The 23645-nt window shown below is 38.3% G+C and overlaps 1 protein-coding gene across 1 annotated transcript in view; it reads right to left on the bottom strand.

Moving 5' to 3' along the window:
- capzb (capping actin protein of muscle Z-line subunit beta) overlaps positions 1–23645 on the bottom strand; it is a 38338-nt gene that overhangs the window by 11291 nt on the left and 3402 nt on the right. The window contains exon 2 of the mRNA XM_061932177.2: positions 9030–9119. Within this exon, the coding sequence (XP_061788161.1) occupies positions 9030–9119 (90 nt within the window). The remainder of the gene's footprint in view (positions 1–9029; positions 9120–23645) is intronic.

Here is a 23645-nt window from a genome sequence, read left to right as displayed (position 1 = left end):
CCATCCATCCATTTTCTACTGCTTGTCCCTTTTGGGGTCGCGGGGAGTGCTGGAGCCTACCTCAGTTGCATTTGGGCGGAAGGCGGCGTACACCCTGGACAAGTCGCCACCTCATCACAGGGCCAACACAGATAGACAGACAACATTCACACTCACATTCACACACTAGGGCCAATTTAGTGTTGCCAATCAACCTATCCCCAGGTGCATGTTTTTGGCGGTGGGAGGAACCCACGCAGTCACGGGGAGAACATGCAAACTCCACACAGAAAGATCCTGAGCCCAGGGCTACTCAGGACCTTCGTATTGTGAGGCACATGCACTAACCCGTGTTCTACCGTGCTGTCCAAATTCAAGTTCCAAATAAATTTAAGTATAATGACATCATTTTGATAAATATTGTAATTGTAAAATCTCAAATATTTTGTTGATTTAGTGAGTCACTAAGTAAGTCATGAATGTAAAATTGCATTCATGATGTCTGCTACTGTGTTTTTATTACAAGTAATCTCAATAAATCTTGGATTTATTAAGATTACCATAAAATGGCCAAAGTTTTAAGGCAACTTTGGCCATGCAGCACTAGATCTAGTACAAGTTAGTGGGTTTAGTATTAGAAATCATGATTAAAAACATGAGACATAATATCTACTTGTCAACAGAAATATGCCATATTATTACTTACTACGAGTAGTAACTAGGCCTTGCCGATATATCGATTTTATAGATTTGAGTTTTATGTTACAGACAATTAAAAAAATAGAAAATTCCCCTCTTGCCTTGGCATACTTTTTGCCCCTCAGAAGTTTCCGTAGCTTGCGCCGTTCCCTTACTTCCTTAGCGACCCCATCTACTGTAGCAAAACATGGCTAATGCTAACGCTAACACCAAAGAGTGGTGTCAGATCTTTGGTTTTGCGGTAACAGGTGTGAAAGAAATGACTGTACGCTGCAAAGTTCATTTAAAAAAGGTAGCAAAACAAAAAACTTAATTCTCGCATCTGAAACCGAAACCTCCAGTCAAGTGTGGGAAAAAGTGTTTACGAGGCGAACAAGACCGCAACAACAAACAAACTAAAAATCCTCTTACTGTGGTGAAACATTTACACCAGGTATGTATGATACCACTATGTATGATGAGAAAGAAGCAAAGTGGAAGAACGAACACTAAAGCAGTTGCTCTGCACATTGCCGAGATGTGTGAATGAAAAAGCCTGTGTTTATCCACTTACTGAAACAAAATATAGTCCATTATTTGCACACAACGTTCAATAGAGCTGCAACGATTAGTCGACTAAGTCGACAAATGTCAACAATAAAATTTGTCACCGACAACTATATTTGTCGACAATAGTCGTGACGTCATCACTTGTTTTTCTCCGGGCGAAAGTGGGTCACTTTCAAAAACAACAACAGTGATAGCATGTAAAGTTTGAGGATCTTTCCTCTTATTCTTGTTAAAAACATGAATACTTTGCTCATTTTGCAAAGCGGACCTTGTTTTTATGGCAGTACATCTGTGATACGCGAATATTTAAAGTGGAGACATGATGTTGGACAACCTCGGTAAGAGTGTTAGCTTCTACCTTGCTAGCTAGCGAACAAGAGTGATACGAAGTTGTTTGAAAAATAACTATAATTTTAGCCAAACTCAGCGGGCTACACTTTGTCTACATCAATTCAAGTACGTTTTAAAGCGGCGTCAATTTGCAATGCCAAAAACAAAGGCACTTTAACAAACACACAGAGAGAGACCTACAGTCACCAATGCGGATGTATCATAAGAATAAACATACAATCTATTAAACAGCCAACATTTTAAGTATTAATCAAATATAGAATGCTACACATAGTCTACTGCAATGCCGTCAAAAAAGGCACTTTAACAAATGCTTAACAAAAGCTTTAAACACACGCAGAGACACAGACAGGCACCAATGCGGAGATATTATAAGATTTAACATACAATCTATTAAATAGCCAACATTTTAATAATTAATCAAGGATATAATTCTACACATTGAGTCATTAGAGTGCTAAAACTGCCAAGAGTCAATCAATAGTCAATATACCAGTGTGCAGCTTTTTAAACATCACAAAATGCTTTTCTTGTTGAGGAAGTTAGAATTTGTGTTTTGGTGTTTATTTCTTTTTTTTTTTGTTCTGTCCAGCTTCTCAGGCAAATCATATAGTTGATGTAGATGCCGATATCGGCTGTTCAGATTTACTTTACAAAAGAGAAGTGTAAGATACTTCTCTTGTTGCCTTATTTGTATTTGACTTTATTAAATGTATTTATATCATCATTTTGTGCAGCCGGGCCAGAGCAGGAGGGGATGGAAAGAGAAAAAAAGGAAGACAGAGGGGGAAATTGTGGGGACAAGAGGCGGATTAGACAGAGAGACAAAAACAACAACTGCAAACACAACAACAACAGTAGAGCAACATCAGCAAATACGACATGTACAAATATGATGGTAAAAGTGCTAGCAAATAAGCAGTTAGCGAAATAAATAATAATACAGAAATGACAATGAGCATTATTACACTACAAATGGAGCAATACAAATACCAATAAAAATAGCGCTATTGATAATTAACAATACCAATAATTTACCGCTATTATCAACAATACAGTTGTTCAAATGCAACAATACATATATGTAATGATAACTAGAGATACAAAAGAATGCAGAAAAATAGAGGGGAAGAAAGAGAAGCAACCTATATTAACCTTGTAGATTGTTATAGTAACAACAGGTTAAGCTTTGTCAGTGTGCCATGTGTTACCCAGTTTCTCCTAGAGCAACAACGTTAATATGTTTGATGAAACGTGATTATGTGCACGAGTGTATGTATGTATATGTACTTGTATATGTACAGAATGTGTATATGTGTCTGTACAGTGAATGTATATGTACAGTATGTGTATATGTATGTTTGTACAGTGAGTGTGGATGTACGAACTTTGAGTATGTAGGTATGTACTGTATTTGTGTATGTATGTGGGAGCGTAGGTACCTATGTATGTATGTGAGTATATGTATATTTGTATGTACAATATATTTGACTCCCAGTGTGTGTGGGAGCCAGAGTACGGCCCCAGCCACCCAGAGAGCCCAACACACAAACAGCAGGTGTGGCTCCCAGGAAACCAGGGTCCACCGGCCCCACGCAGCTAGGCCGGCCAGCGACAGGAACCCCACAGCCCACCGTGCCGCCCGTAAGAGCCAGCAGCAGGCCGCAGACAGACGCGCCCGGTAGAGGACAAGGCACGAGAGAAGCAGGGGACCCCCAGACCTCAAGCCAGCGAGAGACCCCCACACGGGCAGAAAGGCGGGACGCCCCGCCCGGGGGGGGGGGGGCCCAGAGACTCTCCGCTACCGGACGGGAAGACTGCCCCTGCCCCACCAGCAACCGGGCCCCCACGAGCCCACCACCCCACCCCCGGAGAACACGGCTCGGCCCGCCCCAGGCCACCCCACCCAAGTCGGCTGCCGTTGTTTATTTCAATTGCTGCTATTTTAACTGTTTTATTGAATACATAAACAAGATTAGTTGTTTTTTTAGCACTTTGCCTATCCTTTCTTTTAAATCGACAACTTTTTATTAGTCATTTACATTTTTGTTACAGCTGAATGAGCAGCAAAGTTACAGTATAAATAAATATTTAATGAATGAACTAGTCATCTTTGTTGTTCGTAAGCACATACCTAAAATAACTTAAGCTGCATTTAGAAGTATATGGAAAAATTAGAGCCATTAAATATGTGTACGTTTTGTTATCTGATTAGTCGACTAATCGTTAAGAAAATCGTTGACTAATCGACTATCAAAATAATCGTTAGTTACAGCCCTAATGTATAATACTAAAGTTGTATTTACAGAAGTATTTTATTCAACACAGAAGTTTTAACTTTTCATTTGATTAATCTCAATGTTGGAGATAATTACGGTATGTGTTTGCATGCAATGTGCAATGCTACATTTTTGTGAAGAGAAGTATTGTATTCAAGAAATAAGTATAGCTTTCTAGAGGAAGCTCTTGATTTAGTTCTATTAAAATAATTCCATAAAAAGTAACATTTTTATCTGGTATGAAAAGAAAAACATTCTTCAAATTATAATTTTGCTAAGAGTAAGATGCAATGTATGCAGTGTCATTTCAATCTACTAGTTTTTGATCAAAGAAACAAAGGTTTTGAATTATCTGTAATTTGTACTTAATGGCTTCTTTAAAAAATTGGGGAAAAAAATCGTTAATCAAATTTATTGTGAAAACATCTGAGATTTAATTTTTTAGACCATTTTGCCCAGGCCTAGTAGTACCTTATGAAAATGTCTCACAAGGCAGTTTGCAGTTTTCTTTTCTCAAATATTTTCTTCTCTGCATGTTTGCTACACTCCCAACGCAGTTTCAATGACAACCATAGTTGATCACTTACCCATTGCAAAAACTGCCAAGTGCTTTCCGTGGATCTTGTGCTTGAAAATTAAAGCGGGCATCCGTTGACTTCTTTTTCTAACAACGACCAATTCCAAGAATTCTTTATCCCCGCATCTAATCGTAACACTGTTTCCACAACATGTTGAAAAAGTTGTGAGCTCGCCAGAGTGAGCAATGATGAAACACGTATGTATTATTTCAAAACAAAATCACTACACAATATTTCATTTTAACCTTCCTCTTGTGTTAGCTTTCTGTTACCATCTCTTATGTTAACGGGTCGGTTTTGACCCATGTCTTAAATCAGCTGTAAAATACACTAAAAACAATTATCTATCATCCAATTTGTTTCTCATCTCTTGGTTACCCTGTTAGGCTTCCTTATCCATGAAAATATTGGTTTTAATATTATTGGTGTGGGCCATTGGGCCTTTTTTTTGTCAGTATACCCCTAGATTTCAATTAAAAAAACTGTAAAATGAATCTCAAGAGAATCGTATAAATAAATAAAAGGTTGTTGTGTTACCTGACTATAACTGAGGGGTATTAGAACACATCTCTTAAATAAATGTGTTTAATTTATTTTTTCATTTTAATAATTTTAACTAAAGTAACATCTATGGTGTTACGGGTCAATTTCGACCCATATATATTTACTTCAAGAAAAAGGCTAAAAAGTATTTTTTTCAGCAACAGAACTTTAAGACAAACACAAAATGAAAAGCAGAACAAGTCATAACACAAAATATAGATATGCAAGGTCAAACAAACAACAGCAAATCAAGTTAAGTTAAGTTAAAGTAGCAATGATTGTCACACACACACTAGGTGTGGTGAAATTTGTCCTCTGCATTTGACCCATCACCTTGTTCACCCCCTGGGAGGTGCGGGGAGCAGTGGGTAGCAGCGGTGCCGCGCCCGGGAATCATTTTTGGTGATTTAATCCCCAATTTAACCCCCAGACCTACTCAGTGGCCTAGTGGTTAGAGTGTCCGCCCTGAGATCAGTAGGTTGTGAGTTCAAATCCCGGCCGAGTCATACCACAGACTATAAAAATGGGAGCCATTACCTCCCTGCTTGGCACTCAGCATCAAGGCTTGGAATCGGGGGTTAAATCACCAAAAATGATTCCCGGGCGCGGCCACCGCTGCTGCCCACTGCTCCCCTCACCTCCCAGGGGGTCATCAAGGGTGATGGGTCAAAAGCAGAGAATAATTTCGCCACACCTAGTGTGTGTGTGACAATCATTGCTACTTTAATTCCAACCCTTGATGCTGAGTGCCAAGCAGACTCATCAGATGCGTGTCTTCTGAATGATGCTCCTCCTCAGAAACCTGTTCATCCGTATCACTATGCTGCTCTGTGTCCTCTCCCTCATTTACACCAAAAATATTATCCAGAATTTCTCTCATTGTAAATCTTTTTTTCATTTTTGCATGCTGCAAATTGGAGATGTGCACTCTGCAAGTCACCAACTCTATACTGAATTGACCTCACAAACCCGTCTTTGTTTGTTTTTGTACTAGATGACAAGGTAAAATGAGAATCTCCTAAAGCTCACATTATTGGGAGAGGAGCTGGCTGTCAGTGTGTTCAGTTTTGCCTCTAATTATTGCTTTATAATCTTATTTTTATAACTGGGTCGAAACCGACCCTAACAACACCAAGGTCATAATTTCAACCAGAACATTTTATAATTTAGTGAAAAAAACAAAAACTGTTTTATTTTGTTGAAATATAGGTTCCTGACAAAGTCCTTTAAGCCTTGATGCAAAAAAATTAATTTATGTGGTTCTTTTATGCATTTAAAAACTAAAACGGGTTGGTACCGACCCTAACACAAGACGAAGGTTAAAAGCCCTTTTTTCAACTAATTTCCCTAAAAGTCGCAATTAGGCTAGAACAGGGGTGCTCACACTTTTTCTGCAGGTGAGCTACTTTTCAATTGATCAAGTCGTGGGGATCTACCTCATTCATATATATAATTTATATTTACTTACGGTATTTATGAAATATATGTTTTTGTTAACAAGTTAAAGGTGTTTAATGATAATGCAAGCATGTTTAACACATATAGTTAATATTGTTAATACATTAAAGGTGTTTAATGATAATACAAGTATGTTTAATACATATAGTTAATATTGTTAACAAGTTAAAGGTGTTTAAAGATAATGCAAGCATGTTTAACACAAATAGTTAATATTGTTAACAACTTAAAGGTGGTTAAAGATAAAACAAGCATGTTTAACACATATAGTTAATAATGTTAACAACTTAAAGGTGGTTAAAGATAATACAAGCATATAGTTAATATTGTTAACAAGTTAAAGGTGGTTAAAGATAATACAAGCATGTTTAACACATATAGATTCCTTTCTTTCATGACGACAAGAATATAAGTTGGTGTATTACCTGATTGTGATGACTTGCATTGATTGGAATCAGACAGTGGTGATGATAACGTCCGCATTTTCGAATGGAGGAGAAAAAAAGTCCTCCTTTCTGTCCAATACCACATGAGAGTGGTTGGTTTTTGGCATCTTATTTGTCCAGCTTCCGTACTCCTTTGTATACACTTTACAAGAAATACATTGTCGGCAAACTCCGTAGCTTGCTAGCTTGTGCACGCCAGCTTTCTGAGACTCTTATTTTGGTAGCGCAGGCAGGATGAAGCAGAGCTTTTATTGTGCAACAGCGCAGTCGGTCTTTGGAGTTTTGACGACAGGTACGGCGCCAGAGTCTGTTGAAATAAAGTGTTTCTCGCCTTCCAGTCGGTAATTTTAATGAGCTGGCAGCAGCCAGCGTCATCTCAGAAGACCCTCGGGTGCCGTGAATGTCAATCAAGTGACGAAAGTGACGTCATAGTGAAGATTTATGATCGCTCATTTTTAGGACTATTTTTTTAATGCCTGGCTGGTGATCGACTGACACACCCTCCGAGATCGACCGGTAGATCGCGATCGACGTAATGAGCACCCCTGGGCTAGAATGTGTGTTTTCTTCGATTATCCGATTAATCGAATAAATGAATCAATAGATTCAGTGTTTTCCCTAGATTGACCTACTCAGTGGCATAGTGGTTAGAGTGTCCGCCCTGAGATCGATAGGTTGTGAGTTCAAACCCCGGCCGAGTCATACCAAAGACTATAAAAATGGGACCCATTACCTCCCTGCTTGGCACTCAGCATCAAGGGTTGGAATTGGGGGTTAAATCACCAAAATGATTCCCGGGCGCGGCACCGCTGCTGCCCACTGCTCCCCTCACCTCCCAGGGGGTGAACAAGGGGATGGGTCAAATGCAGAGGACAAATTTCACTACACCTAGTGTGTGTGTGACAATCATTGGTACTTTAACTTTAACTTTGCCAAGATACATGTGGCGGTGGGGGCATGGTTAGGGGCGTGGTAGGGCCATGCTGACCTTGACGTCATTACATAATTTGCTATGATATTGTTTTTCTTTAAAAAGGCTCAAAAAATGTATACAAACATTTTTTTTTTAATTGTGAAATAATTAGTATCAACATATTTTAAATTGTTGCTGCTTATTGTACAATGTACTTTGTTGGGAATTTTTCAAGTGTCTGAGACTTTTAGTGACTTTTTTATTACACTCAACTAGCAACAAATTTTGCATCTTTATCTAGTGTTGTTATAGAATGTACTTGTGTTTAGAGACTCTACTTCTGTCCCAAGATGTCCGCGACGAAAGACACGAGCTGCAGCGAGCATGAAGTCACACTTGCTTCGTGCTGCTGCTCTAGTTGGACTTCTTCTTAAAAGCCACCACTGTCATCTTAATATTGCATTTTGTAGATGGCTGTCAACAGGTACATCTGGGATATATTAAAGTTTGTCCACATTCCAGACATGCTAACTACGCTCCGGACAATCGCGTGCCTCTTGTTTACATCACACCATCCAATTTCAGCGGTGCTGTTTTCGGTGATCAAAGTCCTTTTTCGGTGCATAACTAGTCAATAGTGCGCAAATAATAGACTATATATATATATGTATATATATATATATATATATATATATATATATATATATATATATATATATATATATATATAAATTTATATTGTAACGATCTGCTTGTGGTATTGTTTTATGTTCATGTGGTTTTGATTTAATGTTAATTTTTCCAATGATCACAGTCCGTGCCTGAAAGCGGACGGGTGGAGAATGAACAAGTGTTGCTGTGTGTCTGGGGAAGCACCAAGGCGAAAGTGTTTGCACGGGAAGTAAAACCTGTTGGAATTGTGCCAGTTGTTATCATAAGATTGGCAATATAGGGTAAAAATATTGTCAGACTTCTTCTGGAGGCTGCAATACATTATATTACTTTAATTTGTTTATACATAAAAAAACTTTATTTCCAAGGTGTGGCAGCGATGGATTTTTAATGGCAGTGCGCCACATTCAGTTAAATTACTAAAATGATTGTTAGCTGCAGTCCTAGAGTGCAATATAACCAACAACAGTTACTTTTGTTACACTTGGAGCAAAGCGGCTAGGTATTGGTGTGTTTCGAATGCAACATCGGACAAGACCACCCCAGTCGGACTCCAACTCACCAGGTCAATGAGGTCACTCAGGTTCTTTTCAATCTGCTGGGGAGGCAGACGCCTCATCAGGTCCAGGGCACAGTCCAACTGCTGTTCACTCTGAAATACACACACATACAAGTGGCTCGGTCACATTTGTTCACACAAGTTTAGACAATTTTCAAAACACATACTAGAGTTGAGAGTCAAGCGACAGCACCTCTGCTGGTTGTAGCCAAGCAGTTGCTTTAAAAGACAATTCCCTGCACACAATCTACCAAATTCTTAAGAATAACTGAATCAATTATTAGGCCCATAACTCCCTCAATAGAACAAAAGTTAGCTAAACCGATTTAGCATCTTGAATTAGATGACTTTGTATTAGCGGATCATCCACATACTATTGACACAAGTTCATTTCCAGTCCAGCACTCGTCTTGTCATGAGAGTATTTTCAAAGATGAAAAAAACAATATGTCGCTTTCGCTGTTTGTGTTTACTCATAACATGTTTTTGTTATTGATGGTGTAAAGCTAATGTGTATAAACTTGGCCTGTGTATTTTAACCGAGCAAACTCTATGTCCTTTTTTGGTCACATTTGAATTTGTTTGCAGATGTTTGTTTTTAAAGTGGTCAAGACTTCTTATAAACCACAGTTCAGCTTTCTTGTTTATGCTACCTAGTCGGGATGTCAGTGTCTTCTTGCCAAGTTTTGTCTTTTGCTCGCATCAAAGATGAAATTTATGAATTTTAACAGCAGCAACACTTCTCTGCACTTACAGTATGTGACATACTGTATATTTTGCCAACTCTTTTTTAGTTTGAACATTTACTATTGCTGTATTTCTAAATAACGAAGAAGGTCATATTACTGATAAAGCAAATGTGGCATGGTGAAAATTCAGAACAACCTAACTCCTAACTGTGTCACCAGGAAGTAGCATAGACAAGTGGTTGTGTTGCAGCGTTTAAAGTCTACTGGGAAAGTAGAGGGGAGTACATAGCAGAGCTTTCCCCTGAGGAATGCTCTTCCTTAAACATGCAATGAAAAACAGGATAGACCAGTCTCAACATGAAATGTTGAGGAAGACACTTGCATGCAGACATGCGTTTAACAGCAGATTCCGCTTAATTGGCTAATTCTTTGATTCCTTCCACAGTTACGTGAATGCGGAAATGGTCTTACTTTTTTGTTGAGTTTAGTGATTATTGAATAGGCATACTAGCGCTGTGGCAAATAAAAAGTAGCAACCATGGTGAGATCCCACACTTCTAGTAGACATGATATTTTTTCCACTCATATGCTAACTCATCCGTTTCACCAATACCAGCTCAGGAAAATTTGCATGCACATTGCACGGTTGAACAAGGGTTAGTGCATGTGTCTCACAATATGAAGGTTCTGAGTTCAATCCCAGGCTCGGGATTTTTCTGTGTGGAGTTTGCATGTTCTCCCCGTGACTGCGTGGGTTCCCTCCGGGTACTCCGGCTTCCTCCCACCTCCAAAGACATGCAACCGGGGATAGGTTGATTGGCAACACTAAATTGGCCCTAGTGTGTGAATGTGAGTGTGAATGTTGTCTGTCTATCTGTGTTGGCCCTGTGCTGAGGTTGCGACTTGTCCAGGGTGTACCCCGCCTTCCGCCCGAATGCAGCTGGAACAGGCTCTAGCACCCCCGTTACCCCAAATGGGACAAGCGGTAGAAAATGGATGGATGGATTGCACGGTCCATTAATAGTTTGTTTTTGGTTATTATTTTTTTATGCTTGTGAAAAGCCAAAATCGAAATCGAGATTAAAATTAGATGATTTGTTCAGCCCTACATAACAAAAGTTTTAGCTTAGCCAGTGGGGAAATTTGAATTTGTCTTAAGCTGCTGAACTTCCTCTCCGGACATATTTGCCTCATTAGCGGTGATCCTCCATAAAGCTTGGAAAGCATGCATACAACCGTGTACAAAACGTGCAGAATGTAATGTTGCTTGTTTTAATAACTCCATAGATTAGAAGCCTTCAGGCAGCAACAGGAACGCTTCGTTTACAACCCTGCAGGATACTGGTACTTGCTCCTCGCTCATATCGCCGCTGGTACTATCGTCTATACTTCCGATTTTGTTCTACCGTTGAAAATTCTGGGTAAAGTAGTTATTCTCCAAGTACCAACACACAGAAAATCTCCTGCCGACCCAACTTTTATCACTTCCGTACGTGCTAAGAACTTGACACAGTTGAGAGACACTCTTACTTCATTTGGCAACACCTATGAAATATGTAAACAAGGGATGTTCAAAGTGTGGCCTAAGACCATTTTCATTTTTTTAACATAGAGATGTAACGATATACGCTAATAATGATAACCATGTTAAAACTATTGACTGTATTTCAGTTTTAAATGATCGAAAAACAGTGACTGATAACTGCAATTTAACAAACTAATGGACTGACTGGCGTCAGCTTGCTAACTTAAATGCAACTATAAAAACAAGACACTTTATCTTTCCCCATTAAGAAACAACATACCCAAATCTAAACTTATATAAACACATTTCTGTCTGAGCAATTAAGATATTCAGAAATAATAATAGATTCATTTGTTACGCACTTTTAATTTAAACAAATCTTAGACTGGTACAATACAAACCACTATTTAAAACAATAAAAACTTGGCCATTAAAACACATAAAATACTAATACCAAAACACTATCAGTGAAGCATAAAAAACACAAAACATGCAAAATAGTGTTTTTTCTAACAGTGTGACCTTAATCCAGTGTTTCCCACACATTCATTTATTTGTGGCGGCCCGCCACGAAAGAATTACGTCCGCCACAAATGGATTTTTCGGCTTTTGACTCGGTCGACCGCTCATAAAAGCAATGGGACTGTCTGTGAATGTTGCTTGTAGTTACACCTCAGGTGCAGTAGGTGGCGGTAGCCTACTATGCACTATGCAATAGCACTTAATTCACCTGGTGGGCCAGAAGAAGAAGAAAAAGAAGAAGAAGAAGAAGAAGAAGAAGAGGGACCGATAGACGGACGGAATCAAAATACTCGCCGGCTACTTTTCATAATGATGGCGCTTCCTACGTTTCTACCTCAAACGTCCAAAAGCTGCTGAAAGCCTTGATCCAGGATGCCATGGGGAAAAAAACTTAAATGGTGCCTTTTGGCGACAGTTAGCAGCTTGGTGGCTCATAGCCGGCGAGCTAACGCTTGCTAGCGTGGTAGCATTGCTTCATTTTTACAGGTGTTATAGGTAGATAGTAGTGATGGGTCCGGCAACACCGATGCATCGGCGCATGCGTCGAGCTCATAGAGCGAAACCCTGTGTCGGTGCGCGTACGGCTTTTAGAAAGTCACGTGACCGATACGCGAACTGTGTCGCACGGACGCCTCCTCTGTGCCCTGTGAGCGGCTTTTTTCTACAGCCGGAGAAATAATAACTAAGAAGAGAAAGCGTCTAAAATTGAATACGTTGGAAAAACTGTTTTTTTTTAAATAAAAATGTGTAAAAATAAATAAATAATAATTTCCAGGTCCACAAGCATCCTCATTCACAACACGTTCTCTTAGATTTCCATGTTATGATACATGTTCACATTATTTATTGACTGTATCTAAAAAAGACAAAAAATATAATTTTATTTAAATGAAGTTATGAAATAATCCTAAATGAAATACAATGACTTGGTTTATATTATTGTATATACTAGGTCAGTGGTTCTCAACCTTTTTTCAGCAATGTACCCCCTGTGATTTTTTTTTAAATTCAAGTACCCCCTAATCAGAGCAAAGCATTTTTGGTTGAAAAAAAAAAGATAAAGAAGTAAAATACAGCACTATGTCATCAGTTTCTGATTTATTAAATTGTATAACAGTGCAAAATATTGCTCATTTGTAGTGGTCTTTCTTGAACTATTTGGAAAAAAAAGATATAAAAATAACTAAAAACTTGTTGAAAAATAAACAAGTGATTCAATTATAAATAAAGATTTCTACACCTAGAAGTAATAATCAACTTAAAGTGCCCTCTTTGGGGATTGTATTAGAGATCCATCTGGATTCATGAACTTAATTCTAAACATTTCTTCACAAAAAAAATAAATCTTTAACATCAATATTTATGGAACATGTCCACAAAAAATCTAGCTGTCAACACTGAATATTGCATAGTTACATTTCTTTTCACAGTTCTTTTTGACAGACATTTTAGTGACAAACCTGAGCTTGTGCTTCACTGAGTTTATGAACTTACATTCATATTTTGTTGAAGTATTATTCAATAAATATATAAAGGATTTTTGAATTGTTGCTATTTTTAGAATATTTAAAAAAAATCTCACATACCCCTTGGCATACCTTCAAGTACCCCCAGGGGTTCGCGTAGCCCCATTTGAGAACCACTGTACTAGGTCATAAAATCAGTGTCAGTTGAGTCGGTCCATAGGTTGCCTGTAGGGATGTTTAATGTCCAGCAGATGTCAGTATTTAGTGACACAGTATCGACACAGTATCAATACAGTTTTGCAATGTGTCAAAACGCTTCATGACGCCTCATCAACCCATCACTAGTAGATAGGTTATAGCTGCATCGCTCGCGGCTCGTCATATATTTAACGTTAATCCGTGATTTCACCGAGCGTTTCACTGACGGTGAGCAGCCTGACGCTGCTTCATTAACACCGCCGCTGTTTGACTCGTGGCCCGGGGCAGACACTCATAGTAACAGTCACGTGTTACAATACCGACGAGCTAACGTGTCCAGGTTATAACCATGTTGTCAATAAACACACATGGACTGAAGCTAAATTGTCCACTGTCCACTGCAGCATGTGAATGCAATGAAAATAATAAAATCTGAGCCAACCAGCTGTTAAAATGTTGTCCAGGTTAATGTTTTGGCCATTAAAGACCATTTATTTCAAGATTTCAACTGTGATTGGGCTTTAAACAGGTGGCTGACCTGTTCAGATGAGTGTAACTGCTACTGGTCAAATAATGTGAAATAGCATTTAATTTTACATGTATGCAATGCCATTTAAATGCAATTATAGATAATAATTATAATAATAATAAATACTGTGTAGTGTTGTAAATAGTCAACGGGAAGGATTCTATTAAGATATAAGCCATGAGCACTACACAGCCAGAAAAAAACCTAGGCAGGACAAGTACAAATATTGGGGCAAGTAGATTTGAGAAGTCAGGCAAGTAGAAAAAACCTTAACGTTGAACCCTGCATGTGTTGAGCTGCTACCGCTTAAGGTTAGACGGCACTGTACATAGAGCGCTTCTGCTCGTTAGTAATAAATTCTAATGTTGGATGTTCACTCCTTCACACAGATGAGTATAGAAAAATATTTTCAACGACCGAAAAGGGCTGGACTTGGAGAGGAGGTAGGCCTACAGTTCGGACCACAGGTGCGACCTGTTCAGCAGCAGCAGCAGGAGGAGGAGGAGGAGGTTGACTGACTGTGGCAGGACACCTCTGCCTCTGTTTCACTTCATGTTGCTGGTAAATAATATGGTTGTAGTAGTAGGCTAAAGTTAAATTATTTAGTATTCACTAATTAAAGGGGCAGAGCTTTAAGAGACATTTTAGCTTTTATATTTTATAAGATATATTTTTTGTAAGAACCACAATTAATAAATATATTTCAGTGAATCACTAATTGTTCAAATCTGTATATAAATATGTACATAAAATGTTGTAATTATATTCCAACTCCGCGTTCTTCTTGGTCATCGCCGCTGCCGCCGCGCCATCCACCCCCCCACCCCGCCCGCCCGCCGACCACACCACCACAAATAGATGCCTGTCCTGTGGGAAACACTGTAATCATTAAAAAAAATTACTTGGTCAAAAGATTTCACTGTATAAGTACTTTTTGAGCACATTCAAACAATACATATTGCATAAGTATACCTCGTTTGTAGGAATATTTAAACTAATTTAATTTCCTTTACTTCTGTCCTCTGTGTATTTAATTTATATTTACATGGCTCATGACACATTAACTGTATGTAATATAGGCTGCATTTCTGGTAGTTGCGTGCCATAATACACAGCAAACTTTACCCAGCTTGCAAATAATGTAATAAACCCACGAGAAGAAGACAGCCTGATGTTTCCATTTTACTAATGTATGTTACAAAAATGTGTAGAATTAAATAATACATTTCAACATCATGTGTTGCCTTCATTATAAAACTTATATAAGGCTTTAAATTTTTTGAGGCTCCAGATATATTATTAATTTTTTGATCCAATATGGCTCTTTTAACATTTTGGGTTGCCGATCCCTGGGCAAAGGAAAAATAAAATGGGAAATAAGGCACCATGCCTGCGAAGAGGAAAAACTGCCACTGCCTGCTATACACCGATGTCCGATTGTTAAAGATAGAAAATGGAGGAGCAAAGTTTTGTTTCGAGTACAGGGGATAAAATGTGATGGTGTTCATAGAAACATGGCTCCATAAAGACATTTTGCAGACTCTCACTGAGTTGAAGCCGTTTTTCTTTCATTCGATCAGTCGAGGGGGCGTGGTCTGTATGTGAATGCAGCTGATACAGACTGAAAGCTAACGCATCTAAAATAAAATAAAATTTGCTAAAAAGGTATAATGTAATGACAAAAAGCTGAAATATTGATACAAATAATGAGCAAAGATTTGTTGTTAAATATCTGTACATTTCTTTAGCCGTTTTATTAGCCATGACAAATACCATGACGACGTCCCCTCTGTTGACTTGTGTAGTTTGTACCAAATAAATCGAAATCGTAATAAAAAATAGTTTTCACAGAAAAAAAATAGGATTTTATTTTGCAAGTTTGCAAGTAAGAATTTAGTATGTTCTCTCAGTTCAAGTATTAAACTTACTGCAATGCAATATGACAACATACATCCATCCGATGGTGCCTTAAACAATATAAAGCAACACTGTCCCTTTAAGGCGCTAGGACGTGTGACGTGAGAAAAAGGGACGCATTTAATCTGTCAAACACACCTAATTTATCGACTATGTTCCATGTTGATGAAATATGCTCAAAGTGCAGCTAACGCAAGTATACTTGTGCAGTCAAATATGTCACAGAGGGAGGAAGCTGCCTCCTGTAAACATCTCCCCCTCCCGTAAAAGTTGACCCTTAACAAAACATGTCATGTCTACAGCAATGTTTCCTTTATCCCGTCTTAAAATCACTCTCAGACGATGCATCAGGCTGCCCCGACAGACACCTACACTCCTTTGACGTCGTGTTTAGCAGTGCTCCCGTCCCCCAGTAAACACTGGCTCACACCGACAACTCTGGGGTCAGTGGGTGGTGGTGGGGGGCAGCTGAGCCAGCACGATGGATGAGGTCAGGCTGCGGGGAGAGCGAGCGACCGGGGAGAAGGGACAGCTGCTTTTCCCATATCAGGCATACTACAATTTAGGCTAGTAAGGATATGTAACAGCACGGTAAGAGTTGTGTTTAGCGCAATCTTGAAGCGTCACAAAAACACGCATATTATGTTAATTTGAGACTCTTAAGTGTACAATCACACTTGTGGTTTGGTACACTGGTACCTCAGTTTTCTCACACACCCCACTTTGCGAAAAATGTTGCCTTGGTTTTCGTATTCCGTCTCTGTTATCATACCGCCAAACATTGCTAATAAGTTTGCCCGCGTATCATTCTGCAGAATTATGTGCCCAAACAAAGACTCCCTAGTCTCTGCTTTTTTTAGTATGTCTGTAAAATAGGCAGCCATGGGGCCAAAGAAAGTTGTGACTAAAAGCACTTAAATTAAAAAAGTTACAAACTAGGGCTGTACTGAAATTTAATCAACATCGAGATTTTAATTAGTGCGATAAATAACTGCAAGAGGCTGAGGTTTTGTATTTTTATCCTCCATTTGACTGGCAAGACATGTTCACCAATCAGAATTGTTGAGCCTCGTGTTTGTTCGTCTATCGTTTCAAACAGGAAGAAAGACGTATTACTTTGTGCATCGCTCTTAGCACCTGCTCACGTTTATTTAACTGTAGAATTAACTGAACAGAGTGACCCTTTTTGTTTACTCATTCACAATCTTTGTCTCAGTGCAGACTAGAGCAGGGCCCTGCCACCAACAGACTCACAGCACAGAGAGCCTTGTGACTCGCCAGTGAGAAGTAACACAATTTAGGAGGAAAAAAATACGATTATAAAACCAAATATACCGTTGTGGAATCATTCCAACTTCATATTGGATGGGCGATATAATCCCATCAACACGAACGAGCAAAAATGCTGTGCTCATGTGATAGCAATAAACAAAAAGACAACGTCCAACCTAATTTTTCCAACTGGGGAAAAAATGCACTTTAAAATGTTCAATATCTATGTAGGTTAATTTTTTGGTTTAAAGAAATTAGTCAATTTTAATTTTTGTTCGTCTATTTATTTAGGATAACAACGTTATTTACCTTCTATCCATCCAGTTTTCTACCGCTTGTCCCTTTCGGGGTCGCGGGGGGTGCTGGAGCCTATCTCAGCTGCATTCGGGCGGAAGGCGGGGTACACCCTGGACAAGTCGCCAGCTCATCGCAGTTTCAACACAGATAGACAACATTCACACTCACATTCACACACTAGGGCCAATTTAGTGTTGCCAATCAACCTATCCCCAGGTGCATGGCTTTGGAAGAATGGTAAACAATTTTACAGTATTGAGAAATAAAAGTTGATATCCTTTTAAATGAATAATTGCATTAATAATATATATTATTACATTGCATTAAAAACACTGTGGTTTTCATCGATTATTTATTCAGTTAAAGGGCATGATGTAGACAAAAGCTGTATGTCTGCATAAACCCAAATACTTTTTGAAGTAAATTATTGCATATTGTTTGAATGTGTGGCACCTTGAGATTACAATGTTGATTGACGGTCTAAAAGTAACGTGTCTTCCCTCAACTGTGATGTTTTTATGCATTTTTAATGTATAAAATGTACAAAATGCAAATCAAAATCGCAATTTCGGAGAGAAAAATCGGAATTCGATTTTTTCTCAAAATTGTGGAGACCTATTACAAACACTATTGTCTACGGATGTTCTCGTTCATCCAGGTTATCGATTTATTTCAAGCAACTACACTGTTCAGTTCGTCTTAGAAGACGTTTCGCCTCTCATCCAAGTATACTTCATCAGTTCATGCTCATAGACCTACGATTGGTCAGATCTAGATCTCTAGATCCAACCAATTAATGGCTAAGACTAGCTAGATCTGACCAATCAAGTTATCGAGATCTGACCAATCTAAGTCTGTGAGTATGAATTGGAGGCAAAACCTTTTAAGACAAACTGAACAGTCAAGTTACGATGGATTGATTGCCTTGAAAAGACAAACTATTAAATTCAAGAAAGATCTCGTAGTTTGTTTCATTCATTATTTATATTTATTCTACATGTAATACTATAATTATTCTCTATAAAATCGGTTTTAGTATTTCTGGATATCTGGAATAGATTAATTGAATTTACATTATTTTAATGGGAAAAACTGCTTTGATTTTCATTAGCGCGCCAGCTTGCTTTGAAAGTAATTGAGCAGTATCGCCGGTTCCCTGAGTTTGTCAAATTGTGGTTATAAATCACGGTTTTACGATCATTTTTATTTTAAAACGGTAATGCTAACCGTTGGGAGTATTACCGCAGTTCAGCATTAATTGTAACCATTACATCCCAAGTCTGGACCGATAATGAAAAAAAATACCGGGTGGTCACTTTCGTGCAGTTCAGATTAGTGTTCACGCGTGTATTTTTGTCAGCGGCCCAAATAATGTTCTGAATAAAGTAGGGATGTAACAATAAACAGTATGATAAACCCCGGTAAAATTCCTGATGGTCAGCGTTACTGTTATAAATTAAAATGATCTTGCTAGCTTGCTAGCTAACTTAAATGCAAACATAAGCAACTGAGACATTAACAGCTTTCCCCATTAAAAATTGCCACACCCAATCCAAACTGAAAGGGGAACTGCACTTTTTGGGGGGAATTTTGCCTATCGTTCACAATTATTATGAAAGACATGATGACGGATATACTATTATTTTTTTAATGCATTCTAAATATTAAAGATCTAACCTCAAATCTGACCTCATGGTAAACTACCGGCCGGTGTCCCACCTTCCCTTGTCTCGAACATCTTCCAAAAAATTGTTGCACAGAGGCTAAATGAACCCTCAGCATCTAACAATCTCTGTGAACCCTTTCAGTCCGGTGTCAGGGCAAAGCACTCTACTGAGACTGCATTCTCAAAAGTGACGAATGATCTATTGCTAACTATGGATACTGATGCATCATCCATGTTGCTGTCACTTGATCTCAGCGTTGCTTTCGATATCCTTGATCATAACATTCTATTACCACGTATCAAAACACGTATTGGTATGTCAGACTTAAGCCTTTTCTTGGTTTAACTCCTAACTGACTGACAGGATGCATTGCGTCTCCCATTACAACGGGACCTCGGAGTATGTTAAGGTAACGTGCGGAGTTCCACAGGGTTCGGTTATTGACCCTGCACTCTTCAGCATACATATTATTATGATCCCGCTAGGTGACATAATACGCAAATACGGCATTAGCTATAAATGTTATGCTGATGACACCCAACTTTACATGCCCCTAAAGCTAACCAACACACCAGATTGTAGTGACCTGGAGGTATGTCTTAATGAACTCAAACAATGGATGTACAGTAACTTTTTGCATCTTAACACCAAGAATGGAAATGTTGATTATCGGTCCTGCGAGACACCAGCACTTATTTAGTAATACCACCTTAACAGTTGACAATCAAACAATTATACTAAGTGACTAACGAATCTCAGTATTATCTTCGACCCAACTCTCTCACTTAAGTCACACATTAAGAGTGTTACTAAAACAGGCGTTTTTCATCTCCTTTATACCGCAAAAATGTGTCCCATTTTGTCCACCACCGACACTGAGATCATCATTCATGCGTTCATTACGTCTCGTCTCGATTACTGTAATGTAATGTTTTTGGGTCTCCCTATGTCTAGCATTAAAAGATTACAGTTGGTACAAAATGTGGCTGCTAGACTTTTGACAAGGACAACATTTTTTATCATATTACGCCTATACTGGCTCACCTGCATTGGCTTCCTGTGCACTTAAGATGTGAATTTAAGGTTGAACTACTTACGTATAAAATACTACACGGTCTACCTCCATCTCATCTTGCTGATTGTATTGTACCATATGTCCCAGCCAGAAATATGCATTCTAAAAACTCTGGCTTATTAGTGATTCCCAGAGCCCAAAAAAAGTCTGCGGACTAAAGAGCGTTTTCAATTCTGGCTTCAGCACTCTGGAATGCTCTACCGGTAACAGTTCAAGATGCTACCTCAGTACAAGCATTTAAGTCCCATCTTAAAACTCATTTGTACACCCTAGCCTTTAAATAGGCCCATTTTTAGACCAGTTGATTTGCTGTCTCTCTTTTCTGCTCTGGCCCTCTCTCCTGTGTGGAGAGGTTATCAGATGGCCACAGATCAGCCTCTACGGATGACGCGCTAGCTGTTCCAACTTGGGACCCAGGATGAACCACTGCTCTATGCATCAGTTGCTGACATCTCTGCGCTGCTGACTTGTCTTCATTCAAGAGGATCCCCTGCTGGCCTCATTATGGACTGGACTCTCACGGTAACTATATTCACTCGGCATCCATTGCTTCGGTCACCCAATCAATCAATCAAAGTTTACTTATATAGCCCTTAATCACAAATGTCTCAAAGGGCTGCACAAGCCACAATGACATCCTCGGCTCAGATCCCACATCAGGGTAAGAAAAAACTCAACCCAATGGGAACAACAAGAAACCTTGGAAGGGACCGCAGATGTGGGGATTTTCCCCTGGGTGACCGGTGCAATGGATGCCGAGTGAATACAGTTAATAATGTGAGAGTCCAGTCCATAGAGGGGGCCAGCAGGGTATCCTCTTGCATGTAGACACGTCGGGGTGCAGAGACGTCCACTACTGATGCATAAGGAGTGGTCACCCCAGGTCCCGACTTTATGTGCAAGTCCAGTCCATTGGGAGACCAGCAAGGGGGTCCCACATCTGCAGTCCCTTCCAAGGTTTCTCGTTATCCCCATTGGGTGAGTTTTTTGCAACAAAAAAAACCCATCCGTCTTGTCTTTCATAATGACTGAAAACGATGGGCAAAATTTCCCCAAAAAAGTGCAGTTCCCCTATAAACACATTGCTGTCAAAGCAACCAAGCTATTCAATTGTGCACATTAAAACAGAAGATAAACATATTTAAAACACTCAAAATAAGTGGCTCTTAAGAAGCTAGAACAATAGTTAATGTTTCTTCTGCCAAGAAAGTACATTGTCAATCAGTTTATTTCATTTCATGTTTTTAAACAAAACTTAGTTGAAAGATTTCAGTGTGTATTAGTACATTTTGAGCATATTCAACAATACCCTAATAATAACGATAACTAGGGGTGCACAAAAAAAAATCGATTCACATCCGAATCTCAATTCTTACTCATTCCGATTCGAAATCAATATATCATTTTTAAAAATCGATGTAAAAAAAGTATGAAATATTATTTATTTTATCTTCTTAAACAAGAATAAATATGTAGAAAGATGTTTTTAGGCCGTCTACATCCAACAAAATAGAGCTTTTTCTAACCTGTTTTAAAAAAGTATCATACCAAATTATACGTTGCGAGAATTGGTTTGAACCGAGAATTGTGGTGAATCGATTCTCAATTGAATCATCACCTCAGGAATCGAAATTGGATCGAATACTTAAGCGATAAAAGATTCAAACTCATAACGATAACCATGATCATTTTGGTCACAATGACCGTGAAATTAAATTTTCATGTCGTTACATCCCTAGAGTAAAGCGTATAAATAAAGTCGCACTTCAATTTGACAGATTATGCCACGTGTTGACCTATAAGTTGTTCAAAACAACATACGTCTTCCGAGTCACAAACCATCAGATGTTTTTTTTTTCCCTCTATGAGAGAAATCTAACAGCTGAGATTTAGGGAAAAAGATATAAATGATACAAAAATGGCAAAAAGCTGATTAAGGAGATGTTTTGATGACTTCAGCAAACTAATGATCAACACGATACATTTGTTCAAAAGCTAAAGGTAAGTTTAAAATGTAAATTTTTTTTTAACAAAAGTATGAAATATTTATTTTATCTTTTTAAACAAGAATCAATTTGTAAAAAGATGTTTTTAGGCCATCTACATCCAACCAGAAGAAGCTTTTTCCAACCTGTAACTTGTTTTAAAAAAGTATCATACAAATTATACGTTGCGAGAATTACTTTGAACCGAGAATTGTGGTGAATCGAATCTGAATCGAATCATCACCTCAGGAATCGAAATTGAATCGAATCATTAAGCGATCAAAGATTCACACCCCAACGATAACTATGATAATTTTGGTCACAATAACCTTGAAATAAAATGTTCATATCGTTACATCCCTCGAGTAAAGCGTATAAATAAAGTTGCACTTCAATTTGACGGACTATGCCACGTGTTGACTTATAAGTTGTTCAAAACAACATACGTCTTCCGAGTCACAAACCATCAGATGGATTTTTTTTCCCTCTATGAGAGAAATCGAACAGCTGAGATTTAGGGAAAAAGATATAAATGATACAAAAATGGCAAAAAGCTGATTAAGGAGATGTTTTGATGACTTCAGCAAACTAATGATCAACACGATACATTTGTTCAAAAGCTAAAGGTAAGTTTAAAATGTAAAAATTTTTTTAACAAAAGTATGAAATATTTATTTTATCTTTTTAAACAAGAATCAATTTGTAAAAAGATGTTTTTAGGCCATCTACATCCAACCAGAAGAAGCTTTTTCCAACCTGTAACCTGTTTTAAAAATGTATCATACAAATTATACGTTGCGAGAATTACTTTGAACCGAGAATTGTGGTGAATCGAATCTGAATCGAAACATCACCTCAGGAATCGAAATTGAATCGAATCATTAAGCGATCAAAGATTCACACCCCAACGATAACTATGATAATTTTGGTCACAATAACCTTGAAATAAAATGTTCATATCGTTACATCCCTCGAGTAAAGCGTATAAATAAAGTTGCACTTCAATTTGACGGACTATGCCACGTGTTGACTTATAAGTTGTTCAAAACAACATACGTCTTCCGAGTCACAAACCATCAGATGGATTTTTTTTCCTCTATGAGAGGAATCTTTAACAGCTGAGATTTTTTAAAACAAGATACAAAAAAATGATACAAAAAGGTCAAAAAGGTGATTAAAGAGATGTTTTGATGACTTCAGCAAACTCTAATGATCAGATACATTTGTTCAAAAGCTACAGGTAAGTTTAACTACTGTATTTACTCTTAGTCTTTACTTTATTCAGATATCTGTTGGATTTTGCTTGCATTTGGTAGTAGCATACCATCCAAATTTGCTGCAATCGGCGGTCATACATGCTTCACTCAGAACTAGAGTCCACGAGTTTATTCCGGCTCTGAGATAACTGGACTGCATTCACACTTGACCAAACAAACAATTTCGGGTTAGGTTTGTGTAAACACACTGTAAATTGTCC

This window comes from Nerophis lumbriciformis, linkage group LG38, assembly GCF_033978685.3.
Source record: "Nerophis lumbriciformis linkage group LG38, RoL_Nlum_v2.1, whole genome shotgun sequence".
NCBI lineage: Eukaryota > Metazoa > Chordata > Actinopteri > Syngnathiformes > Syngnathidae > Nerophis > Nerophis lumbriciformis.
Note: the sequence above shows the minus strand (reverse complement) of the source record. Positions and strands in the feature narration are given on the sequence as shown.